General features: G+C 42.6%; 1 protein-coding gene across 6 annotated transcripts in view; it reads right to left on the reverse strand.

Annotated features, from left to right (window-relative positions):
- Positions 1-27,122, reverse strand: part of FRY (FRY microtubule binding protein) — a 598,740-nt gene that overhangs the window by 48,787 nt on the left and 522,831 nt on the right. For 5 of the 6 annotated variants that reach the window (XM_069205567.1, XM_069205566.1, XM_069205571.1 and 2 more), the window contains exons 55-58: positions 16,971-17,160; positions 9,394-9,543; positions 5,149-5,247; positions 3,617-3,700 (exon numbers count right to left, since the gene is read on the reverse strand). In XM_069205567.1, coding sequence (XP_069061668.1) covers positions 3,617-3,700; positions 5,149-5,247; positions 9,394-9,543; positions 16,971-17,160 — 523 coding nt within the window. The remainder of the gene's footprint in view (positions 1-3,616; positions 3,701-5,148; positions 5,248-9,393; positions 9,544-16,970; positions 17,161-27,122) is intronic. The other variant, XM_069205570.1, reaches the window with a different exon arrangement.

The following is a 27,122-nucleotide window of genomic DNA, read 5'->3' on the forward strand; positions in this document are numbered from 1 at the left end:
CACTAAAATGTTATCCATCTATGTTATCCATCTGTACCGTTTACTTTATCCAAAAACAATTACAGAGATCATGGCAGATGATCTACGATACTACTGTAAGGAACGTGGACCCAGACACTAAGCTGTGGAAGTTCTGCTGCTTTCCTCAAGCCAATGAAAGCAGAGTAGGTAATGGCGTTGAGTGCAGTGGGGTTAACGGAGTGTGAGGCAGAGCGAGGAGTGCTGGGTCACAGGCGAGGATACTAGTTAGCAAGGAGTACTTCACAGCTGATTTACTAGAATTACCCATCTGTGTGTCATACGTACAGTCCTGGCGGAATTTGACATAGTGCGTGGCATCAGTCTCATTGCATCAAACGCATCCTGACTTTTGCATGAACAGAAATCAATGAAACCAGTTTGGTTAACAAATAATGCCTTACAAAGTCACCTACCATGTAAGGAGCTGCGACAGTTAAGGTTTCTAAAGTCACATGCACACACACATTTGATTAATATGGACTTGCTCACATGAAAATTAATGTACATTTAGAATGAAGATATAAAATATCATCAACTGAAAAACACTGAGTTCTTGGGAACACGGCACCATTATCTTCTAAATACATATGCAGTGCCAACCATTTCTTAGTTTCACAATGCACTTTAACTCAGTACCTTTCTTTGAAAAGTTTATATGGTTTCTCTAACATAAAAACACAGTGATAAAGTAATAATAATTATGATATTAATAATTAATGAGGTGGCTTGACAGCTCAACTACTCAAAAGAGAAGACTAGCCGCATCAAAGCTGCTGGTCCATGTTGTGAACCTAGGCAGATATTCTAAGGCACTGGAAAATGGGGCATAATTAATAAGGCACTACTACTTTGTATCTAAAATTCTGTAGCCACTGCCCTTAAGTCTTTTGATATATTGCAAACCCGGATCACAAAGCTTTATTTTTCCAGGAGAAGGTGTCCCACCTAGATTTGGAGTAAGCCACGCTTACTCGACAAAAAAGAGAACTCTGAAACTAGGCCCATGTATGACACAAAATGGCAAAAATGAAACTTGAAATAAAGTAGTATGAAAGCGACAGGTAGGTCGTAATTCTCAGTGGTGCAAAATTGCAAATTTCTCTGTCTAGTCAATCCTCTGCAACTCCCACAGTGAACATTTTATCACACTCAACTAACCCCTCCATCTAGCACAATCAATTGGAGACAAACAATATCCTAGAGTATACTGTGCTGACAAATAAAAGGTGATCCAGGATTATATTAAGACTGATTGCTAGCCATTCTCCTCCTGTTGACAATTTAACTGGTTTATGAGAAGCTCACAATCGATGATTGGCAAAAATGTGAAATCAGAAGTGTACAGTGGTAGAGAAAGAGGTTTAAGATCCACTTCCAGTGGGGCTGGTCCAGGGCATAACCCAGGGTGTCACCCATTTGTTGCACCAGGGGCAGTTTCAAAGGCTCCCAGCTCTACTAAAACCATGTAACTAGAGGAATCAAATGTGGCAATGACCCGGGGTCAGACAGAAGCTGAGCGAGCACACATGCAAGCACCAATTACTTAAATCTTCACTACTAAATTGCACTGCACTAGTACTAGGTCTTTTTTATCTAGAACAATCTAAGGTGATTCAATAGGAAGTCCATGGTATGTAGGTGTTTGTCTCTGAATGCTTCTCTTATCAGTTGGAGAACTTTTCAAAAGTACTCTCTCTGCAAATCTTACTGGCCGTTATCACCTAGGTCATTGAGCCCAAACTTTCATATTCCCCCAAACTCTTAGAGCTGCATATACCTGAGGCACAAGTAACTCTAGGGGACACAAATACTTCACAATATGAGATTTTGGGAATAAACTGTGTGAATCTGTATTTCTGTGCTGATCACTGCCTGTGTGTCAAATGAAGACTTTGGCCACTAATACAATGTCCAAATCTCTGGTTGAAACACCACATAAAATAATACCTTTGGGAACAGTAACTCCAATATATAATCTATGGTATTAAAATACATTTTGCACAGCATCTTCGCTTTAGAACAGATTGTCTCACAGTGGTAGTGTCAACGGGCTAGGCTTGAATGGGACTACTACCTGCAACATAACAAGGTGATATTGTGAGGAGGATCACTGACAAACTTAGTACTTTTGCCTGTGATAATTCTACTTATGAGCACTCTGAAATGTGGGTTGATCATGTAGAGGAAAACAGGGCTTGGCTTTTCTAAGATTTCGCTCTGGAAGCACAGAGCTTGGTACCAAAGGCCTAATCTGTTACACTATATTAAATGTATTCTTTGTTTCATGCACAGTTATGATGATTTATTCCTTAAGCGATGCATTCAAGTCATTTTTTTAAACAGTGTTTTTGATTAGAGTACCTCATAAACATCATTTCTTAATACCACAGACCTCAACACTGCCAACATATAAAAACTAAAGCAATAAATACCAGGATAATGGCTTTCAGAGTTATCTATTTTATGACAACTATATGCAGATGACCTCAGGTAAAAGGTGAAAAATTAAATTGCAACATAAAAGTAGTGGCAGATACAACTGAAACGAAAAGAAAGTCAAAGAGGACAATAAAGCCATAATCCATGTAAAATTGCCCAGATGTATCCTGTCCTTTTCTCATGGTATGACTAATTCCTGTCAACCAATTCAGGCTAACACAACATTGCAACACAGACTATAAACTGGAATGATAAAATATATTTCCTGTTAAATGTGTTGCATGCAAGGGACATATGGAAGGACTGATGATTCATTTCTATCTTTTTACATTCTTTAGATTTAAATTATGTACTATGTTTTTTTTAAAATGCAACCAATACATTTCCTATGCGTGTACCAAGGAAGCAGTTTAAAAAAAATTATATCTATTGACCTATCTATTTATATATATATATATATTCACTGAAAAAAACAAAGGTTACACAGACGTATAGTTAGGCTCACATTTTAAACGCACAAAACCATAGAAACTCACCAGTTATAGTTAGAGTTATCTCCAGTAACTATAACTCACGCCCCTGCCATGCACAATTTTTTTGTATTTTTTTTTAATTGCAAATATTACATTGATATTATCAGTGATTATATCAAAGATGTCATGAGTGCTGTAATTTGTGGGGTAATTAGCAGTGCACGGCGAGGGCCCCCCTGCGCAACATTAGTTCAGTGCCCGGGGGAGGTGGTGATTCCCAGGGTTGCGGGGGCCGCGCGGCCCTGCATCATATTTCCTTAGTGCCCTGGGGAGGTGGTAGTCCCTGGGGCTGTGGGGGGCACAGCACCCCTCACATTAATCTTGAGCAAAGCCCTAGGCTGCCGGAGGGGGCATATAAATCAATGCCCCTGGCACCTGACCCACCCCTGCAGCTCTATAGAAAACAAGTGCAGGAGCCCAAGCTTGTTTATTTTAGAAAGCTTTGTGAAGATTAGTCAAACAGTGCCAAAGATATCGGCAAGTCAAAAAATGCTTGTTCTTTGGGAACTTGGTCCTAACTATAACTACCTAGTAGCGACCGCCACTAGGTAATATATATATATATTAAACCAGTCTCTGTTGAGGTAATGGAGCTAATGCAGCTTTTATCCCAAAGTTCTCACCTTTTCTTCAGAGTCTCCAGGTTGACATGTAATAACACCGTCTCTTGAACCACCAGCAAAAGTAGACTTGCAGCTTGTGAGCCACTGTTTTGGAGAAAAATAAAAAAATATTCAACCTTTACAGCACATGGAGGATCATGTACTAGTCTGTATACTGTTGGAGCACTTAGTGGGCTTGGGTATTTTGTCAATCATGTATTAACAGCATTCAGACACGGTGAGAAAAGACAAAGAAGATACAAAGTACAATTATGGAACAGTCCAAATCTATTGGCTCAAGAGTAAGTCTTTAAATATGGAGCATATGCCAGAGGCATAAAGACAATAACTAATGTTTTTCACAAGACAAATAGTGGGAGAGGTCACAAAAAATGTAAACATAAGGAAAAAAAAGAAATGCATTACTAGACATAGATCTCACCATGTGGCAGAAATTACAATGTAAAAATGAATATTTACACAAAGTCTGGCGTTTTATGCCTCTTTAATCCCACCTCCTTACTCCCTTTTTCTTTGGCAGTTGTCTTTATGTTCATTGACAAACCACAGACATAAGTGGTTTATACACAGTCAACCACAGTATTTGACCACATAACTGTGATTAAAAGACAATATTGTTTTGAATTTTGACCTCTTGCTCTGTTAACTGCCACTTTGACGGTTAACATATTTTTTTTTAATGGTTTAAGATTTTCCACAGTTCTGTTACTGGTGTTTAAGACACCTAATATATAGTCATCAAGCTGAGCTGCCAAGTAGAGCTATGTCATGACTTGTAGCTAGGGGTATTCCTGCCACAATTATAAGCCATCAAAAGACAACATCCGAAGTGATTTTGATTGAAAAGCCAGGCCTGGGTCAAGGGGTGTTACATGAGGCCTTTTAACAACTAAGCCATGGTTAATGAATTTATTCGGGAAGTTCTATGCCCTGAGCCCTCCTGGACTAATGCTTGTTGCTAAATAGAAATAGATGTCTATTAACTAGATGCTGGGGTAGTGAAAAGTACATACCTCACCCTTCAGTATCACAGGGATGCTCCCTTGTACCTCACTTTCTTATCTCCTATTAGTTGCTGAGGGTCTATGGAAAGTTCAATGAGTTCACAGAGGGAAAGCAGGTTTATTAAAGACCCGGTTATTTTCTGTTTCTTCTGCTGCTGCCTTCTTGACCAATGAGACCAGGGGCCTTGAGAACTGTGCCAAAATTATCAAAGAGCAAGGCAGAGACAGCACTGGCTACACGTGGCTACTTCTAGTTGATCTCTATGGCAACACATTATTTATGTAGGATTGGTTAGTATTTAAGAAATGCCTAAACATTCCGTAAGCTGATATCTTCCCCACCATAAAACTATTTCTGCTTCCCTTATGCCCTCACAGAAAATCTTCCAATATAATGGATTGCATTAATGCCACCAATCCATAAATTGCCATGGCCAACACCCATTTGGTCTGCACTTGCCTCAGCATTTTATGATGTAAGCGAAGGGACAACAGTGTGTTGGTGGAAAGAAAGAGAAATAAGGTTACCGAGACAGTTGCTTCTTTTCTGATGTTGTATGTGTCTAGGTATTCCTGCAGCTCCAGCACACTGAACTTTAGCTTTTCTAAAAGACCACAGGAAAGCAGCTGGAAAATAAATACAACAGCGTTTAAGTGATCAACAGCAAGGGACGCAGTAGAATTCAATTATTGTAAGCACAGAAGGCAATTGCACACCAAAAAATGATCAAGTTGAGTTTCCAATGAATCACCACTTTTCAAATGCACAAACTTATATGGAGAACGCCTTCACTGTTCAGTACCAACATGCCAGCTCTACAAACCTGGTGAATGACATTCTTTTACAGTCAAAATCAAATACTTATTTATTACATACTTTAACCCACTTGCAAGCTCTCTTAAAAACAAAGTTGTGACATTAAATGGACATTTTCAATAAGGGTTGAGAATAAACAAAATATATTGATGGACTCATTTCAAGCATTTGTATATGAAGGCATACATTTATCTCTCTTGTCAGCCTGACAAAGGTAGGTCTTACTCGTCCTTAAATCCTCTCTCTTAAATGGCTCTGTTCCAATGTGGAGATAACTAATTACAAAGTGGAGCACACTGATGTCACCCATGTTTTTGCCCTATCTTATACCTGAACACAATTACAGTGAATCAGTTTGCGTCATGTATTCTGAGTCAGTAACATTAATTGTATACAATTATTTTTTTAGAACTTTTAATTGCCATTTTCTGAAATGCCTACAAGTACCTCTGGTCACATTAGTAACAAGAACTAATAAGTACATTGATTTAGACCTAGGCGAGGCTGAAAAGGAAAGGGAAAAAATAATAAGGGACTAGGTCTCTAATGAAAATCTAATGGCAACAAAGAGATACAGAATAAAGTAAAAGCCAACAGCAGCAAAGGGAAAAAAGAAGTAGTCAGTATATACAGAAAGCATCTGCATTGCCCTTTGCTATGATGAAGTGATGGTTGGGGGTAACAATGAAGTTGCCATCAATAGCTAGACAATAAAATAATTTCAAGTGTTGTGGGAGTTTCAGGGGAAAACAAGATGGAATAGTCTGGGAGAGCAAATGTGTCAAGACTTAAGACCGTTTGAGTATTAGATTTTTTAGTGTTTGGTGTGTGTGAAGGTCTGTGCCACACTCGAGGATAAGGGGCTAACACAAAGTATTGGTATTGTCTGTGTGGGCGGCGTCTGGAACTATAACGATTGCCTGTTGTGGAGTGGAAAGCCCTTGGATGAGCTGGTTGTGGCTTAATTTCCTCTGAGAGGACCCTTGTGTAAGGCTTAAAGTGGCCCATGGAATTGGATGGCATGGTGGTCTGCTTAATCTACAGAGTGGGAATAAGTGCGGTAGAGAGTGAGCACAGTGAAGAAGATGATCACTGGGTTGGTGTAGAAAGGGAGATTCATTGATATAATAAGCACTATGGATTATGTTTTTGGTTTTGGTGGCAATGTTGCTGCTACCTTGAAGTCCATCTGGTTAGTGTTGTATTTGTTTTTTATAGTGGCAGGTAAATCAAATTCGGCCAATTTGCTGCAAATGTTTTTGGTGTGCCCAGGTAGTCTGTTGATGAGGTAGAAGATGAAAATATGTGTTGGGCTGATTTTAAAGTGGTGTGCAAGAGATGATGTAATAGTGGGAACAATTCGTATCTGTAAGTGCCCTTGTGATTCAGTGGATAGTAGAAATACCACTAGTGTTGCATATTCAATGGATTGTGTAATTGTCTGCTATGCAATTATTGAAGATGAGTGTGTCTGGGTAAGTATGCTAGATAGGAGGGGAGGCCAGGAGCATCCGCTGCCTGATAGCTACCTAATGGGCCTCCATATGGACGGAGGAGGCCCTCTTGAATCTCCTTCCTTGTCTGCAATTAGTTACAAATTGCTTTCCTTGGCTTCACACGGATTCCTAGACACATAATTTCAAATATATGTTCCAGTCCTTATGTTTCAATTTTGACCAAGCCAGTTATAGCCATTCTTTGGAAAAAAAATACTGATCCATCACTGTAGCTTGTTCTGTAATCTAAGATTGAATCATCAGAAATCCAAAGTGCACCTTCAGTAAAGATGTAAAGAGTCACTGTGACTGTGTTCTGGTATGGACAAATAGGTACCAAAGAATACATCTCTTTGGAAAGTTTCTAGGCCAGGAGGCTCCAGAGATTTCCACAGGAACTGGAATGTATACCTTCCAAAAAGAATTCCTTTTTAACAAAAGGAAAATGTAAACTCCAAGTAGGGTGTACAGGTACTGGGTACTCTTTTTTCAGACGTATTACTCAATTCTCGATTGTTTTGTGCTGTTTATAATGCTTGCTGAAAAGGGATTAGCAAACTAATGTAATTATAATGCAGTTGTTCGGTTTTGATGGTATAAAAATATGAATTAATGGCAATGCAGGCAAGATAATGTTTTCTGCTACAGCCAAATGGTTTGATGTATGCTGGTTCTTGATTGTGAAGGGCCTTGTAGGTGTGGATCAGCAACTTAAATTAGCATCTCTTCTGAATGGGGAGCCAGTGGAGCTTCTTGAGGTGGTGGGGGGGGGGGGGGGCGGGGGGGTGTCAAGTGGGTCTATTTGGGGAGGTTGTGGATGAGTCTGGCCGCCGAATTCTGTATGGCCTGCAGTCTCTTCAGGAGGTATGTGGGAATTCCTACGTAGAAGACATTGCCGGCTGACTAGCCTTGAATGGCAGTTTTTCTGGTGTTGACGGGAGCCATTTGAAGATCTTATGAGCATGCAAAGAGTGATGAAGCAGGCAGATGAGACTTCATTAATACATTTTTTCATGGGAAGCTTGCTGTCCAGGATGATGCCAAGGTTGCAAGCATGGTTGGTCGGTGTGGGTGCTGGTCCTAGTTCAGTAGACCACCAGGAGTCGTTCCACAGCAAGGTGGTGTTCCCGAAGAGCAGCACTTCCGTTTTGTCTCTGGTGAATTTTAGGCTGTTTCTTAAGATATGCCAATGCAGAAGACGTGCAGTCTTTGAATTCCTTCTGGTGAGACCTATCAGAGCTGAAAGGTATCTACCGGATGAACAACACAGCCCTAGGAAGGCAATAATGTGATTCTTCCATGAGCCAGCCAAGGGATACAAATTTCCTCTGGTTGATGTACTCTGGCAGTGGCTATTATGAACCCCACTGTCATGAATTACAAGGCACAGCTGACAATACATGGTCTAGATTAGGTCACATGAGGATCTCTGCAACTGTGTGTTAATAGTCAGGTACTGGGACCACTTAATATAATGGGCAAGCCTCATCCCCATTATGGATTACACCACAGCAATAGACAGACTGATGCAAATTGGCACCGTAACAACTGACCCCAATACGGGATGAAAAGCAGTTACACAATTGTTTGCTACACCTTTCTATGACAGACCAAGCAGCAAGTTTGTTTTCTGGTTATCTGGCTTTAGATACAATTACTGTGATGCCATCTTTAGATCTGCAAACGCCTTACCCCACTTCAGACTAACACTATGACCTATCAATGAAACACGAAAACAATGATCGCGAGGACTCTTTGGCTGAACACCATACCTCTCTTTATGCAGAAGTGCTTAGTTGATATTAAGCAATCAATTATATAAAAACATTTGATATAATCTTTTAAATGTGGCTAAGTAGTTGAGGATGTCTTTCTTAATGGGTGTCAATGTGCATTAATGACCTTTATAATCAGGTTTTACTTTAAACCTGTCTTGAATCTAGCATAACAGTGGACTAAATAAGATCTTAATGGTATCTTATCTATTGCAGTTGTACTTTATTGATGTGATGCTAGAAGTGAAGCTTTACTTCCTGCTTGAGTGAGTGGGGCAAACAGAGATTCAGAGAAGATGAAGAGCAGGGAGCAATGGCAAAAGTCCATCCAGAGCGACCATTAACAGCAATGCTTCTTGTTCGGTCAGCACAGGGAAACCACGATGCACTATTTAATCCATTTTGATAATCAACGCAAACTCTGAGAACCTCTGCAGACTTCAGAAGATCACAAAACCGTTGAGCATTTAATAAGCAGCAGGAACAAAAATCAAACTTCAAGTCACAGAACTCAGTGAGAAGAGTGTGTGCGTGCCACAGAAACGGACTTACAGGAAGGCAATCTGGTCCGTGCAGAATCCAAAGACTAAACTTGGAAGTTAGAACTTGGGAAGCTGGACCATGAGTCAAAAACTAAGATGTCCATTACACAATGACACTATAGGGCTTGCAGAACGATACTCACTGTTTCTGCATCCACAAAGAGAGTAGGGCACTCTGAGCACAGTGTCAGCATCTGTGATGTGCTCACAAACTTTGACCCTATTCCGCGAAGACTGTCACCGAGATACCCGGCTGCATCGCAGGTCAGGAAGCAGAATCTTTTCTGAATACTCTGGAAAAATGAAAAAAAAAAAAAACATTCACTAGTCTGGGAACACTAGTTTCATTCTAAAACAGTCACACAGAGTCTGCAACATAAAAAACCTTTAGCTTTTTTCTAAATATCTAAAAGTTATAGAAAACGGAGGAAGGTTTTCTAATAGATTTTCTAATGTGACTGTTAGGTTTTAACTTACTGTTTGTCAAATCTCTGTAAGAGAAAGTGAGAACATTTGGTGAGCCAAATTGAGGGAAAAGATTTCTCCTCTAAGTTTGGACTATAGTTTTGTGTAGAGACACTGTACTAGTGCTCTTCAGAGAATAGGAACCCAAATGTTTATACTGCTGTATGTACCTGTTGGGTCCCCCGATTCAGGGTGAGTTTTCTGGTGAGTGCTGTGAATAGGTTGCATGAGTGAATGTTGTTTTTAAAAGGGTGACTGACTTGTGTGCAAGCTCCTGTTGACCCTTTTAAATGACAATGCTTAATACAACTTAGTGGGAGTGGGATACTGGAGGGTGCATGTGTGAAAGCAGAACATGGATGTCCGTGTGCACAGGGTAAGTGTGTGGTTGAGCAGGTAAAATGATGAGCGGTCCTTGAAGTCTGCCTGAGCCAGCGTGCTTTGTAAGGATGACTTACTTTCGGGGTGCCTATGGAGGAGCCAGTCTCCTTGGAAGCCAGAGCTTCACACTTCCAGGGTTGCCCTCTCCTTGATGTCACAGTCTCAAAGAGATCTCTAACTGAATAGTACAGGACCCAGTGGTTAGCCTAAGAGAAGGACAGATGGGAAACAGACCCAATCTGAACAGCTGCTGGGTAAGCCCTTGTGGTGGCATGTCCCCTCAACACTTCAAAGGACATAGTGGGGGGAACCATCGGAAAAACTGTGCCCTGCACGGTAATCAGAGACCATACAATGAAGGTAATCAGGATCACCATTATAGTGGCACCCAGCAACGAAAGTGGGTCCTGATGCAGTAAGTTCATTTATTCTTCCATGGTAGAAGCTGGCCTCCTTTCTGGTAGCAACAAAATGTAGCCTGGCCAGATCCTGGTGTATAAGCCACAGCAGCTCAGTTCTGGTTGTTTCCATAGACCGGGATGGGAGGACTAGAGCTTCTCAGTATAAACTCAAAACCTGACAGGCTTGGTGGTGTCGGGCAGATGATGTTCATCTCTTTTCGGCCTACACTGAGAGAAGTCACAGCAGACAAAGCTAATAGAAGAAGGGGCCTGATAGTCTGGGTAGCCTACCATGGGGAACAACTAAGAGGCACAAAGAATCGTCTCTGTCCTCTTAGCCATGAACCTTTATGGCTAGAGGTCATTTGGGAGCAGAGTATTTGTCATCTTCTATGTAGCAGGCTCCAGAAGGTCTGAGTAGGTCCCTATTCTCTATCCGCCAATGCCCCTGTGAGAATGCAACTTGCACTTTTTTGTTAACTCCCTATTAAGGGAGTTTGCACACATTATTGGTGTCTGTGGTCACTTGGAGAGAGGTGGTGGGGAAGTAAACAGCATCTAGGCAGCTGGTATCTAGGTGGAAACACTAGAATTTATAGTCATCTGGAAGGAATCACTTACAGCACTCCACACTACAACCATCCACACCTTCAGTCCTCCACGAGACAGGGAACATGCTCTGCCCCAGGACCCCATGGAGGTCATGGAAGGCTACATGTGGATTGCACACGGCTGTCGCTGTTGCTGGTACTGCATCATAACAAACACAAAAGCGCACACACTCACAATGAAAAGAAACAGACTGTGCTCTCTGACAAACTTTAGGATGCATAACGTTCATTTTAAAACAAGGCTATGTGACCCTGCCCGAAACCATCTGAAGAGAGCTGCTACGAGAATGAGAGTCATTACTTTCCTACACTTTTTGCATTTAAGCACTTAAATCTGTTTTATGATTCATGCACTCTGGAAAATACTTGCATATTTCTACAAATGATAAGGGGATAATGGCTTTTTTTTTATGGGAAGGAGCAGTATTATGTGATGCATCACTTTACTGATAGCACTGGGCACCTTTCCATTGATTTGCTGCGAAGAGACTGACTTTGTTGTCACAGTTCATGTCGTTTATCAAACCTATTCCAGAACAGGGGAAAATTATTTAATGTTTTGTATTCCACCACTTAAAATGGCAGTACCTCTATTATTTTTTGATGATCTATTGTGTCCATGTCTCACAGTGTACTTCCATGGGCAGGTTACAAATATTAGGCAGGGAATGAAATCATTTAATGCAGGGAGAAGAAACAAGTACTGCAACACAAGCACACTGGGTGAAAGCACCCTTCTGAGCTGTATGACTCTGTAAAGTTTGGTTCTGAAGTGGAGCATGGAAGAAAGCCAGGGTACTGAGTAGTAGAGTGGAGTTACCAGAAGGATCAGAAACCCTAGAGCAGCCTCCTGCATTATTTCTAGCCAGGATTGTGTTTATGTTTCTTTATGTGACCCTTTTTGCTGCTTAAAACCTTTACGAGCATTATTCATAGTAGAGCTGAGCAATAGGTATGCAAGTGTAGTGTTTATGTAAATATTCTTAAGTAGTTACCATTTTGGATTACTGGGAGCCTTTGGTTACTGCACAGCATTGTGTGGTCCATAGTAAATGATCGGCTCAAAGGTAAAGAGCTGGTCTTGGGCCATGAAAGAAAGAAGAGTGCAGTGCGTGAGAGGCAGTGAAAGCCAAAGATGAGTATCTGTGTGCTGAAAGGAACTCAAAGTGTTAAGTGAGAGCAAGGCAACAACTGTGATAGCAGAGAAACAGAAAATGTTACACCAGAATGCCAACTTGAAGAACATGTTGCCCTACCACCTCATGAGGGTAGGATTACACCTTTCTGAGCCAATGTTCTAGGCATTCCATGTGATAGAAACATGTGGCATTACGACAGAAACCTTCAAGCTAAGGGCCACTAGGGGGTTAAGTCTTAGGATCCCTCAAGATACTGTCCTTGAATGATAGCCCTAAAAGTGAGGAAAGAAGAAAGTTGACGGAAGAGACCAAAATTAAAATACGGAACACAGGATGCAAGACTTGTAATTTGTGTCTAGAAAAGCGGACTACAAACTCAGAAAATGAAAACCCAAAGCAAAAACAGAAAAAGAGCATGAATAGGAAGTGGTTTACCTAAATAAAGTTTAGCAATGTTTTATATGTATATCTTTAACCTTCAAAAACGATTTTGCATCCAAAAATGATTTTGTCAGCTATCAGTATGCATCTCAGTTGTCTCATCAATGGTTATCAAAAAATGCATATCCATTTAGCTGTACTGAAGCAGAGCATGGTGCAGTAGTGCTGGAAGGAGGGATGTAGGCATGATGGCTCCTGAGCAGAGATAACTTCAATGCTGATTTTGGAAGCTATTAGCATCAATGATTCCAAAACGGGTTTAATATCTCCATTCTAACAGGCCAGGATAAATTGCTGCCTGTGGTCAGCACACTATGTACACAAGATAATAATCAATGTAGATGCAACTCTGCCAAGGACCAGTGCTGTCTACCCGCTAATAGTGTTAATGGACAGCACTGATTACAGGACATTTATGGACTCTTTTGTGCTGTGGAGGGGTTGGACACCTACGTGGCAGTCGTCACATGGATGGTATGGTTAAAGTTAAAAGATTATCTTTAGTCATAGTATTGTGCCTTGGGAAGGTATGTCCAAAGTGGGGGAGAACTTGATGACATCTTGAGGGATGTGGTTAGAGCTTTGTTTTTGGGGTAATCCTGTCCCTTTTAAGAGAGGTGGGAAGTGAGCTGTCCACCGTGGATGTAATGATAAATGTTTAGGTGTAAGAGCCTGGCCACGATGGGAGGCAAAGGTAATTGCTTGTTAGATTATGCTGGGATTAAAAGCAGTGGGAGAGCAACTGTTGGGCCGTTCAGAGACCCAGATGGTAGTGGGTGATCCGGGGGCTTTACGTGGAGTGGAGAAATGTAAAGTTTGTAGCTCTTTTGTGGATAAGATGCTAAGAAGCGCATCCTTTCTGATGACTGTAAAGTACATTATGTAGGTTTGGTGATGTGTATCTTAAATTATGTATATGATGTCTGCTACGCATTGTCAAAGTGGAAATGTACAATATGCAAATCAAACCCTAACGTGTTCTTTCACTAGTGAAGCAAATACGGTTCTCTTAACTGCAGAATGTCATTTTCTCCAAAACTGCCAAAAAGGGAGCTCTTTTGCATTTTTAAGAACGTGGGCGCTGATAAACATCTGCTTCACTTTATTATTGTTAACACAAATAACATCTCAAACATACACATTGTTAAAGTGGTAAGAAATGTCACTCTGCAGTTTAGGAAGCAAGCCCAGTACTGGAACAATCTCAGGAAATGCTCAGGGTCTTGCTATTTTTAATCATTAAAGTATCTGGACTGCATTAAGCACATTCAAACAGAAGGCATCTAAATAGCTGTGCAAGCTTCCCATTCTTTGAAGAACTGCCCCTTGCTCGGCCTGGGAAGTGGCCTCCTTGCACGTATTTTCCCAGAAAGGGCAAGTGTGGTAGATGATAGAGTCTAACACAGAAACTGCCAAGTAACCTCTTGCTGATGAAAGACCTGGAGAAACTGCCTCATGTACGCTGAGCACTGACATCCTTTAATGTTAATAATAAGATGAGCACTGACATCCTTTAATGTTAATAATAAGGAAGAATATAGCGCAGTGCATCTTAGCAAATCTCCATACTTGATGTCTTATAATTGCAATCATATGAAGTGTGACTGTACAACAGTCTATCCAGCCTACCGATAACTAACACTAATGGTATTCCCCGCGTTCTGGATCTACTCTTCAGGTTGGTGTTCATGGGGAGGCACGCAGCACAACGCTGCACAGGATGATGGGGAAAAATTGCACAGCACACCCTCTTATGGCACGGGACATGGATGCGTGAGGTAGCTTCTTTGGAGGGCTTCTCTCAATGGGATGCTCTAGGTCTAACACTGGTCGGAGATATATGGTCAGGCACACATACAATGCCCTTCCAAGCACTTCAACAAACCCACACCCTGCCCACTAAGCAATTTCATATATACTTACAATTACGACACGCACTGAAGACACACATCCCCAAGGATACCCATATACCTGAGAAGAGTTTCTCAGATATATCGATCCCTGACGTTGAATGCCACTGGGACCCTCCAGCTCCTGACATCCCTCTTGGAAGCATGGCTTGGACCACTAGGGGACGATGACTTGTGGGATGCATTAACAGCACCATGCGAGATCACTATCTTGGTCAGGTTGCGAGTGGTGCACATTACCTGCACTGTTCCTCTCTTAACCCGTCCAGACCGCACCGAGCCGGACTACGGCAGTCACCCCAATGTAATCGATGTTCTCACTCACCTTCAAACTTTTTCCATGTGGTGAGGGCTTGCCCAGTTAGTGCATACTATTGGACACAGATCCTGACTGAACTTTCTACAGTGCTGGGTCAACCAATAGAGCCTTCCCCCATGGTGGTCTTACTGGGTGTCATGGAAGGGTTGGGGAATTCTCAGGCGGCGAAAGACTCTCTGGGCACGGCCCTTCTGGTGGCAAAAAGGGATACTGTGGCGCAATGGATGGCGAGCAGCCCACACATGCTCTAGAAATGGAGGCGGGTGACTGGTGCGCCCAGATGGAACAGCCAGTATACAGGGCACGGTGGTGCCCAAAAAAACATGCTAAGATTTGGTCTAGGTGGATGGAGGATATCCTGCCTGTAATAGACTCATTATAATTGTTTATTGGACTGGGGAAATTGAAGCCAATACTGACTCTATATGAAAATAATCTGGGCTCTTCTGGGCTTGCAGGATATAAAGATGTTATGCTTTACTCTCTTAGCTCTGCCAATGTGACATATTACTGTATGTATAAAACAATAAAACTTGTTTATAAAAAAAAAACAATAGTCAAACGGGCAGTTCTCCAATTTCTTGCACTCCTTCTCTATACTGGCTATCTTCCCCGGATCAATAAGATCTCAGAGTGGATGATCTTCTGCTACTGCCTGCATAAGAAATCAGACTGAGCATATAAAAGAAAAAAATACCAACATCACAAAGGGGCCTGCAGATCTAATCACAGCTGGCAACATACCACAAACTATAAAAATGCACCATCGCTCTCACACTTCCTCATACATCACACCAACAAGTGCTGCCTCCCATAAAAACAATGACCACATCTCAGTGGTCATCACATTCAAAGCAAAGACAACACACTTCCAACTACACACCCACACAGTTTACTATCCGTGCACACAAATGATTCAGCTTCCCGCAAAGGAGTAGTAAGTGCTTTACAAATGCTACAATATAATATTCTGATGCAGCACAAGAATATCTCTACATGAAGAAAATCATGCCTGGTATTACTTTACTCAAGAGCTTAACCAATGACACCAACAGCTCCTTATGTGCAATGTATATTGTGTGTTATAAACATACAGCTTTAAGAAAAACGGATGCAAAAACACTTGTCAAAAGAGAAAGCATGAGGAAGAAATCATCAGCTTTTGGTATTTTGCTAGCAATATCTTCCTCTGTACTATCCACTAATGTTGATTTCTAGTTATTGGTAGCTTGGCAGCTATTAATTGCATGGTGCAATATATCACAATGTCAAGAGCTAGAGTACTAACCCATTTTAGAAGGGTAGTAGGGGTCTTCTCCTAGATTTTGACATACCTTCATTTCTATATTCTGTTCTAAATTGTTCCCAGTTTTGTAACAGTAAAAATATGTTGTTTAGGAAAATCTCTAGCAAGGGACTCTTATTTCAGGGTTATGGGTCATGCCTGTTAAGACTCAGGACCAAAAACTGATTCCAGAGTTAACGACTCGCCACTTTCCACGCATTAGTCGGGGCATAGAGTGAGCAGCCCTCGGAGGCTGATCATCCCACTCAGGATAATGCTTTCCCGGCTTTCAGGGATTTTTAAATCCATGAGCTGCTGAAGCCACAAGTAACAGGGTCACTGCTAAGTGTGTGCTCATGTCAAACAACGTGACAGGCATTATCCAAATCATACATATCAGTCATAGCCACCCACTACTGTTTCTAAAGCTGCATATGCCAAAAATCCTAATAAAAGAAAAACAAGCAAAATTTCCTACCTCTGGGCACCTAAACAAAAGAAAGATGCATCAAGGGTCCCTATGGCACTATATATATATTGGAGGAGGCTTCTATCCTGTGGCACCAGCATCAAAACCTTCTCAATATCTATTGAATTATGTCACTAAGTTATGAAAAGATGCTCATGTTCAGTCCTGAGCTCTCCAGACGTGCAAGGAGGGTACCCAATAAACCATACTTCAATATCTAGGAAATCTCTTTAATTCTGAGAAAACGTTACTCTAATACGAACAGTAAATACTTTGTCGGTTTGAAGGCACTGGCTTACCTTAAAGAGGGAGGAGAAGACATGAAATGTATAGACTGCACACGAGCCATCAGAGTCCGACATAAGCTGGTTTATATGGCTGCGCCATGCTTCTTCTGCGTCGTCGCAGGCTGCGGGCTGAAATGCAGCGATGATGGCAGAAAAGAATGGTGAAGGAGGTGGCGAGGCACTCCGGTCACTTTCTGCAAAGCTGAAAAAGATACACAAAGTATCATTATCATACTATAAAGGAGTACACACATAACAGCGTAAAGATGTATGCCAGGTGCTGCAAGAAAGTGCATAAAGCAAGGTTATGTTTGTAAGGTACAGGACTGAGAAGGAAGACAGACTAGACTGTGTGTATGTGACTGTTCTGTAGAAGGCCCTGTACGTACTAATCACTACACTAGAGTAGCAAATGTTTCTGTACAATGAGTTGAATCTTTTACGATGTATTGCAGCTTCCAAAGCCTCCAATGGCTACTCTATTGCGTATTAGCTGCCAAGTTGAAGCGTCTCCCTAACAATTACAGGTGAGAGTCATTGCTCGCTTCTTAATATTAGTTACGTGTGCCCTTCTGCCTTTCAACTGCAATTTTTATGTTTATTTGAAAGTTCGATAAGCTGTTTGTTTCTTGAAGCTGGATGTACGGTGATGCTACTCTGATCTTTAGGTAACTTGCTAATAATATTTATTTAGTTACATAATTAGTAAAGAGTGTGGTTGCCTGCTAAGGCTTCCTGGCACTAGTAATGCTGATTGTAGAATCCTTGCACAGACATCTGAAATTATTACAGATGAAGTAGTGTATAGGAAGGGAGTCCTAAATATGGAGCATTGGCATAAGCAATTCTTGAGTGTGCTATAGCCTGGAGAATTTAAATATATGCGCGCATGGGGATGAAGTGTACAATATACAAAACTTTCAGACAGTGAACAAAAAAAAACAACAACAAAAAAAAAAGAGGACATAGGTACATTAGCCACGTATGTCTAGATCGACAATCATTGAAATAAACTAGCTGGTCTCTCTCTGTCCATGCAGGAGAGGGCACTGGCCCAAGGTGTCGGCCACCAGGATGACGCTCATACTAATGGAGGTCTCCCAGCAACACCACCTCAGCCGAAGACAGTTCTGCATCATCTAGTTGGAAACTGCAGTGAAACAGCTATGAAAGCTCTACGTGCCAGGTCAGTGTTCCCATCCGCCCTCAAGATGAACTGAGTATTGTACATACTAGATATTATATTAACTGTATTAGACCGTATGAGTCGGGTCAGAGGGAACACTTAGAGTGAATAGGGCAGGGTTGGCTATATCAGGCGGCAATAAAAGGCAGATTATGCTGCTTAATTTTCACAAGGCAGAGCTACTTTGCTATTTTCCCATTTTCCCACCTTAACACTGTGCGGGCAAAGGTTAAAACTCATTCATGCCAGTTTAACACCTAAATACAGCAGTCAAACTGAAAGGTGACCACCCTCTGCACGACAAAAGGCCTCTCGACATGACTGGTTGCATTTTTTGCAGTGTTTGAATTGAGTAACCTAGGAAAAAATACTTTGCTAAAATCTATAAATTATACAGAAGATGATGGATCATGTTCATATTCATAAAGTGGAAAATGCTGCGGCTGCAGAATTGCAATTCCAGTCGTCATGAATCTGTGTGTGTCTATGTACAATACACTTCTAATAGCCATTCGACAGCACTTACTGTCTATCGCTACTCGAATGAAGCCCCGTTTTATCAACCTTAAAATAATAACAAAAATCTGATAAAAACGTGCACTGCTTCAAACTTACGCCTTGTAGGTTATAAGCAAATGTTTGAGGGAGGTGTATAACTCTGAGCTACAGTACCTGGACTATAACTTGTAACCTGCAGGTCACGCAAGGATTGCTGCAATGTAAGTACTGACCCACTCAGCAATCTTGCATCAAAAATCTGTGACTTCTGTCCTCGGCTACAGGTGCGGATTGCTTCGGCGAGTGCATTAAATGCCAAAGTTACCTTTTCAGCATTATACCCCAAACCTTGTTTCATGAACCTTGATTTCTGCAGCATGATCCTTACGCTAGAGACCTATCTTGAAAAGGAGTTTAGGAGCGACCAATTAGGTAAGCCAGAGAACTTTTACTATTAACAAAAACAAGACACTGTCAACAAATCTATTGCTCGAGCCGCAACACTTCATGACTTCGCCCTCTTTCAGGCTTGCCATTCCATGGCCCACATTTTATGGGTTTTAGAAAAGTGATTCTGAATTTCCAGCTGTCTTTGATTGCATGGGCAAGTATGCTCCTCGTGTCCCCATGGCTGATGTATCACCATAAAGGGCAGATCTAATCCAGCAGTCTGAGCTGTACAGAGGCATCCATGCTGCAAAGCCACCTGGGACAACTCCGGCATGTTTATGGGATGACAGTCAGGTGGACATTGGTTTGGTGCCACTGATGGAAGCAGAAACAATTGTTTCCCTTTTTCTCGGGGAGGGGATGGTTTAAATGATCTTAACAGAAGCCTCAAGGCTGCATCATGCTAATGAACATTAACTGGTGGTACCAACAAAAGCTACAACATGCTCACACTTAAAAGATAAGAGGCCAGGATGGTTTAATCACAAGGTTTCCAAATAGCAACATTTTTGTAGCATTTGCAAATGTTGGCTGCCTCTAAATAACTAACTTGACTCTTGAGTAGGCGGGGCTATTGGAAGGCAGCCTTTGAAAGCCCCAGAGCGAATTTGAGATCATGCCCACCGTGGTGTAGGGCACAGTTATGCTGGTGTCTAAGGTCCCTCCTCAGCAGTCTGAAGACAGTGATCTAGAGAACTTTGTGCCAAGTATTTATTTTCAGAAAATTTCACATATTGTATATACACTCAGTGCGCACAGTGATGTCTGCAAAGCAATGCTTTGAGGTGTATTCCTTTGAAAAGTGTTACGATTTCCTTCTCACAAAGGCCGGAAGTCCATTGGTGTCAGAAAGCACAGATCACAAGAGGGCTGCTGGGCTGCTTGGAAGAACTCCAAAGCCCTGTCCAGGCAGGGGCGTAGATACAGTGGGGCCGTGACACCAGAGGTAGCCTACACCAGGTCGCCGCCTGGGGGCTGACATTGTTTACCCTGGATGAGCGAGGGGTTCTAGGGCAGAATAAGGAGCTACACACAGCCAAGAAAAAAATACATGTGGGAAAAGAGATCTAAAACAGTATAAAGAAATGAGAGAATGGAGAGATGGTGTGTTCATACACTAAAGAGATGGCGAGAGCAAGGTATAAGGAAATGAGGAGGAAGGAGCAGAGATGCACGAGTTAAAACACAAATGTATGACAGAATATAGGCAAGAACGGAGATGCAACCGGGAGAGCGCAGTGAATCAAGGGGAGTGAAGAGATAGAGGTAACAATGGGGGGATAAGGGAGAGAAAGAACATAACAGGCAGGGAAGAGGAGCGACAAAGGGAAGAGCAAATAAAAGGGTCGAGAGGAAGAGGTGTAAGGAAAAGAGAGGAGACGTACAAAGAAGTAAGGAAGGTACGGGGGCGCGATGGAGAGGGGAGAGAAAGCAGAGGTGGAATGGGGAACATAGGAGAAAATGGGGAGACAAGAGAATGGGGAGGAACCACAGAGTTGAAAGACAGCAGAAAGAATGGCAAGGGGGAGGGAAGCAGAGAGATATAAAGAGGAGAGTGGAGGGAGGGTGAAAGATGGAAAATAGCGAGTTGCAGAGGCGAGAGGAGATGTACAAGAAAAGATTTAGAGCTGAGAGGAGGATGGTACCAGGGGAACATGAGCCTAGTGATACTGGGCACCTGGAGGAGAGTGAAAGGTATAGATACCGCAGAATGGGGTTGGAAAATGTCAGGGATTGAATCAAGGGTACAGGGTAGGGAACAGATGCAGGGGTAGGTACATCACTATCGTTAGTGCACCGGCTTCGATGACATCTACGCCGGTAGGTGAGCAGGCCTCACTTCTTAATTGGAATGGCTGTTTTAACTAGCAACCACTCATGAGGGTGGAGGAGCGGCAAAGGGAGGGTGTTTGTGGGCGGGATTATCCTAACTTGCATTAGGGCCTATGACTCCCTGGCACACCACTGTTTATTGTTAATCTACTTCCAAGCTCCAAGCGGTAGAAATCTATTTCACAACACATTCTGCAAAGGTTGAGTGTAAAGTACAAACTTTAAAAAAATATTATTTTTAAGTGTGTTAGGCACCTTTGTTTTTGGAAACACAAAAAGCCTCATATGTTCAAGTGCTTGTAAATTTTGGGCTTGGGCATAAACAAGAAAAAAGAAAATAAAAAACAAAAAACACAATTATAATGACTTATTTTAAATAGCACTTAGGCCCTCATTCCGACCCTGGCGGTTTCAAACCGCCAGGGTGGAGGGCAGAGGAAGCACCGCCAACAGGCTGGCGGTGCTTCCCGGGCCATTCTGACCGCAGCGGTAAAGCTGCGGTCAGAAAAGGGGAACCGGCGGTTTCCCGCCGGTTTTCCCCTGGCCCAGGGAATCCTCCATGGCGGCGCCGACCCCCTTCCCGCCAGCCTGTTCCTGGCATGGGCAGTGCAGGGGCCCCCTAACAGGGCTCCACAAAGGTTAGCAGACAGTGAAAATCGCGACGGGTGCCACTGCACCCGTCGCACCCCTGCAAATCCGCTGGCTCCATTCGGAGCCGGCTTCCTCTTTGCAGGGGCTTTCCCGCTGGGCCGGCGGGCGATCTTTTGGAGATTGCCCGCCGGCCCAGCGGGAAAGTTGAAATGACCACCGCGGTCATTTGACCGCGGTGCGGTCTTTGGGCGGTTTCCGCCCGGCGGGCGGTGCCCGCCGCGTTCGGAATGACCCCCTTAGTGCCACAGTCTTGCAGCCATGAAATATCGTGTATACCAGGTGCCAACATTTTCCAGATGCATGTGCATTTTATTGGCTTCACAACAATCAGGACACCTCTGAGATGTAGCAGATGCATTATTCCTACAGCTACTGGGCCTCAAGAGTGTACTATTGACACCCTCTGCTGTAGACTGGCAAGCAACCATCCTGCACTTGGTTTGGTGTTTGCCTGTTAACTTATTAGACATTTGTTGTCAGTATACTGTAGCATGGTGGACACTTCTCAACAACAGAAAGATATTATGCTGGGAACTGTGAAATATGTATTCCTATTAACTATATCAACTTTAAATTCCTTCAGTCATGTTTCTATGATCAAACTAACAAATGCCTAAAGGATGTGCCTGTTTCTGATGGTCCTTTTTTCGCAGCCTCGCTCCTAAGGCAAGAGTGCATTGATTCGTTTTCTCAGCCACAAATGTTCACATTCTTGTTGAAAATGAAGGTCATCTTCTTCCTTTCGCATTATCTCAGTGTTTGGATACCTGTACGCTCTCTTTGTTTTGTTGCATCACGCGATCCCCACTGCAGAAACGTGCACAAAATACTATAAATGTGTGTCTCCCTTTACACATTGAGCAAGCTTTACTCCCAGCTTTTTAGTGGAACCACTGGCCAGCTTAATCAGTGATTTACAGGCTGTTTATTTTGCTCTTGTTAATAAAAGTAGCGTATGATGAGATTTTCTTAGACAGAACAAAGTGTAACCATTCAACAGTTGTCCTGAATTTGGCTGTAGTTTCCATTCCCAGATATTTCTCACAATCCCATTTCTAGCACAAATGAAGATTCCATTCAAAAGATTACATTTTCTCTCGACAACGATAAGGTCCAACACATAGTTTCCGTGATCATTTGAGATTATCGGTGCTAGTGCCTGTAAAAGTAGGATTTTGAGTCCTCAATCTATAACCTGTAGGTCAGCTGGTGATTTAATTTAGAAAGCAATTAGGCTTCCACACCATCTACGACTTAAGTTAGGTGGGTCGAGTGTGTTGTGCGAGAGGTGCGTTTCTTTCATGTCAGCGTGTATTCAGCTGAGGAAACAATGGTCTTAAAGGATATCCTTAGGAGCAAATGGCAGGGCAACATTATGAAGATGACAAATCAATAAAGGTAGACCATTTTTCGTAGGTGAAACTTTAGGCTTATCAATTAAGTAGTTCTGATGGCTAAAACGTAACCTTTGAACAAGTATGACGTGTGCCTCTTGTACGAATGTAAAGTGTCAATAACCCTGGCTAATCGTGAGGGAAAGGCTGGATTCTGTGGAGGCCTTGGAGGCAACTGTGATCCCATCTTTGATTAGTGTAACATTCGATGGCAAGTGCATAGACAACTATGCCAACTTTTTCAGAGACTGTGGGCCTCATTACGAGTCTGGCGGTCCATTGACCGCCAGACTCGCGGTGGCTCTCGGACCACCGCCGACTGGGGCGGTCTAACTGCCATATTATGACCGTGGTGGAGGCGCCACGGTCCGACCGCCTGCACGCTCAGGTTGGAAACGTTTGTGTGTCCAGTGTTAGGCAGCCTTAAAGGGAAAGAGAGCAGCAGGAGACCCATATCTTAGTAGATATGACACTGTCCTGCTCTCCCCCTCTCACACAATACAGCACAGCAACTTTGGTTACTGCTCTGCATTATATCAAATATTAGTAAACCTGCCCCAGAACAGGGTTACAATTGTAAACTCAGCCAGTTAAGTAACTGTATAGAACAATGCACAAATGGCTTTGTTAATGACGCCCACTGTTTGTCACATAATTGTATCAATTGTTGTTGATTGCTGCTTCTTAAAAGTAAGTATTCTCTATTCAATCACTTTTTGTAAAGAGTTATGGTGCCACATACAGTGAGGGCAAGTGGTCTATGTCTTAACCTGCCCCATCCAAGGGCGCTGGATCAGGCAAACTGCAAGTTTATACCTCAGCTGTGCCTGCAGTCCTCCGCCTCCCATCTGAACAACTGGGTTCTGTTTTGACATCCCTGCACACTCCTGGCAGATTGGATGGGTACATGCAGGGGCGGGTAGTGGCTCTTTTGGCCCGAGTGCTAAAAGGAACTGGTTCAGGGCCAACATTTTACTTAGATGTTGCCTGCAAAGAGTTGCAAAGTGAAGTTGTGCCAATCTCCCTACCACTTCCCCCCTTGAGAAACCGCAGGGCCACGCTTCCCTTCTCTTCTCCAATGCTAACGCGTCCAGTAGTGCGAGTTACCACAGTCCTCCGTGTGGTGTTGTAACAAGAAGAAGCGAGGAAAACAGGCACTGAGTGTGGATGAAACATGCTGGGCACACCCTGTTGCCGCCACCTACTTTCTACACAAATTCGAAACACTGATGGTGATTTAGTAAAGCTTTCCTCTGGAAATGAAATATTCATGACTGGAGCTGACGCTCATAATAAAAGTCTATTTTATATAGTGCATAACACCACATACGCCACTTCTGAGCGCTGTAAATATCATGTATAACTATCACCCACTGTAACTGTGCCTGAGCTGCTGAGTTTAGATTAAAATCTTGTACCATGCTAGATGTGAGCAGCGTGGAGTTAACTGACCAGCCCACCGTATGAGCTCAGAGAAGCAGCAGACCACACTGCTAGTAGTATCATCATTAAAAGTTACTTGAGCTAAGATTCTATAGTTATTTTTATTGTGACTGGCAATATGAAATGCAAGACATGGCACAGCTGCAAGTAATAATCAACTAACATGCTTCTTTTGCTTCATGGGTTATAGGCATGCAACTGACCTCTTGTACTGGAGTAAACATCATGGATGTCCAGTCACCAAAATGCCAGGGGTAGTGGAGCTGCCATCACACAGCCTTTGACCACCAGTGAAATCACAGGAAGGACATTATTTGGCCTCTGACTTAGTGGTGTTCTAGGAAGTGATGTCACTAAAATTCCCAACCATGAAATAAGTGCAGTGCCTATTTTTTATGAAAATAAAAAAGCCTATGATTCTGTAGCACAACTATTAAATGCTCCAACATTCATCATTATTGCTCTAGTGTCCATCATCATGCTATAGTGCATTACAATGGTCATACTATGCTGTATTTATTTACTAGAGAAAATGCGACTTTCCTTGCCCCGTCTCCCTATTTTATCTCTCCCCTTCTCTCATATCAAATCTCTCTCTCCCTTGTCAAATTTCTACATTGCGTATATCTCTTCTGTGCTTTACATCTCTCTTGTCTTATTCTGTTGTCCTCTCCTTTGCTTCATCTCTCATATCCCCTCTCCCCGGTCCGCTCTTCCTCTTTACTGCCATCTTAAGTCCTGTTTCTCCTTGTTGTAATCTGCCTACTCTCCCTTTCCTAGATCATGTGACTGTTTCACCTGTGTCCATTTCACATCTATCCCTTTTTACCAGTCTCCCCATTAGACACCTGTTTCCCAACTGTTTGTTTTTGTCATCTCTGACATGTCTCCTCTGCTCTCAGCTAAATTACTCAGCTATTGCTTTCTTTTTTACTCTCACTTCTTTCTGTATCTCCTCTTTATCTTACATCTGTCCTTCCTTCCAAATTCCATTTCTCAGCTGTCTGTTTATAACCGGTCTGCTTCTCATTATACCCTGTCTCTCCCTTGTCTATCCCGCTTTGTCTCTATTTCAGTTGTCACTTACCTGCCTGCCTCTTTTTTGCCTCTTTCTAAAATGTCTCCACCCTTCTCATCAGTCTATGATCTATTTTCCACATGTCTATCCCTGCACACTCTTTCAGGTGTATCCTCCTAGACTGTCTCTTTATCATTGTTCTCTTGCTATCTTCTGTCGCCCTCGCTCACTCTTATCTGTCTCTCACCAGCCTGCTTTGTTATCACACCTCTCTCACTGGCTGCCTTCTACTCATTTGTCTTACCCACTCACTTGTTTTCTCCTTTCATTTTCCTGTCTCCTTCCTGCATGTCTCTGTTTTGCTACCCCTTCACACCTCTGACGTGCATCTCTCTCAAGTGTTTTCTATCTCTCCCAGCTCTATTCTCTCTCTCATACCCAAGCACACACACCTTCTCACCTATTTCTTTGTAGTCTCCTCTTTCGCTCATCCATCCTTAAGCTTTCCCTCAGGCACTTTCTCTTACCTCCTCCATAGTTCCCTTTCCCTCCAGGGGCAGCTAGAGAAACGGAGACACCTTATTCCAAGTTTATCTATTTTTTAGTTCCTTCATGCACGAGTTGCAAAGTAAGCTTAGGGGCACCTCACAAACATACCATCAGGTTACTAATGGTGTGATATGGCTGCATGATCTTTTACTGAACGTGCTTCACATGATTACGTTCCCTGTAGGCGACAGAAAGTAAAGAAAGCTCCGAGAGCCCTCCTTAATTTCTGTTCTTTGCACTGCCTATGCGGCCAGAGGTCGCAAAGGCAGTGCCAGGGGTTGCAAGGGACACGCCAGGGGTCGCACCTGTGACCCCTGGCGACCCCAAAAGGACGTCAGTGGTAAACATATCTCCTTACACCCAAAAGATGCATAGCAACTCGGTGAACAGACTCAGTTTCACATTTTGCTGATGAGCCTCCTCTATTTAGGACACTTTTATAGTAAAAAGACTAGAAATGATAGGCCCAATTTTTCTGCATTCCAAAAGCTTTCGAGAAACAGTAACCAGGAAAAGTGAGCAGAGGGAAATGGGACTGCTGAGTACCACTACATGGCTGTGCTTGTAAATCTACCATGGAATGCCCAATGTTCTTCAAATAAAAGTGCAAACGCAATTGCAGAACACCACCACACAACTGTGCTTGCAAATCTGGCATGTTATGCCCAATGTTCTTCAAATTATAGTGCACCAGCATAACTCCTCACATCAAAGATTTGGACAGAAGGAGAATTTGGGTCAAGAAGGGGACCGGTTTCAACGTATGGTTAATACGTTATAAGGTGGGTCAAAGAAGAAATCGTAAAACAAAAATTGACAATTAAGTGCACTTCTCTGTACACTATGTTAGTACCAGCATCCGAATTATGGCATACACATCTCAGACTGTTCTGCACACACTGATCCAATAGACAGCTGCTTCAATAGGCTTCTTATATTCTGAGTATAGCTCCAGCAACTAGGGTACCGTAAACATGTTCCCAGATCCCATACCAGGCAAAGGGTGTATACTAGATGGATCCCCAATAGTGTCAGGTTCCTTCAGATTACTTGGAGGATATGAGAAATGTCAAAAGTGTCATGTGTTCGCTCCTTACAGCTAGACATCCGAACCAACTACACCTTGTGAAAGATTGCCATCA

This window comes from Pleurodeles waltl, chromosome 8, assembly GCF_031143425.1.
Source record: "Pleurodeles waltl isolate 20211129_DDA chromosome 8, aPleWal1.hap1.20221129, whole genome shotgun sequence".
NCBI lineage: Eukaryota > Metazoa > Chordata > Amphibia > Caudata > Salamandridae > Pleurodeles > Pleurodeles waltl.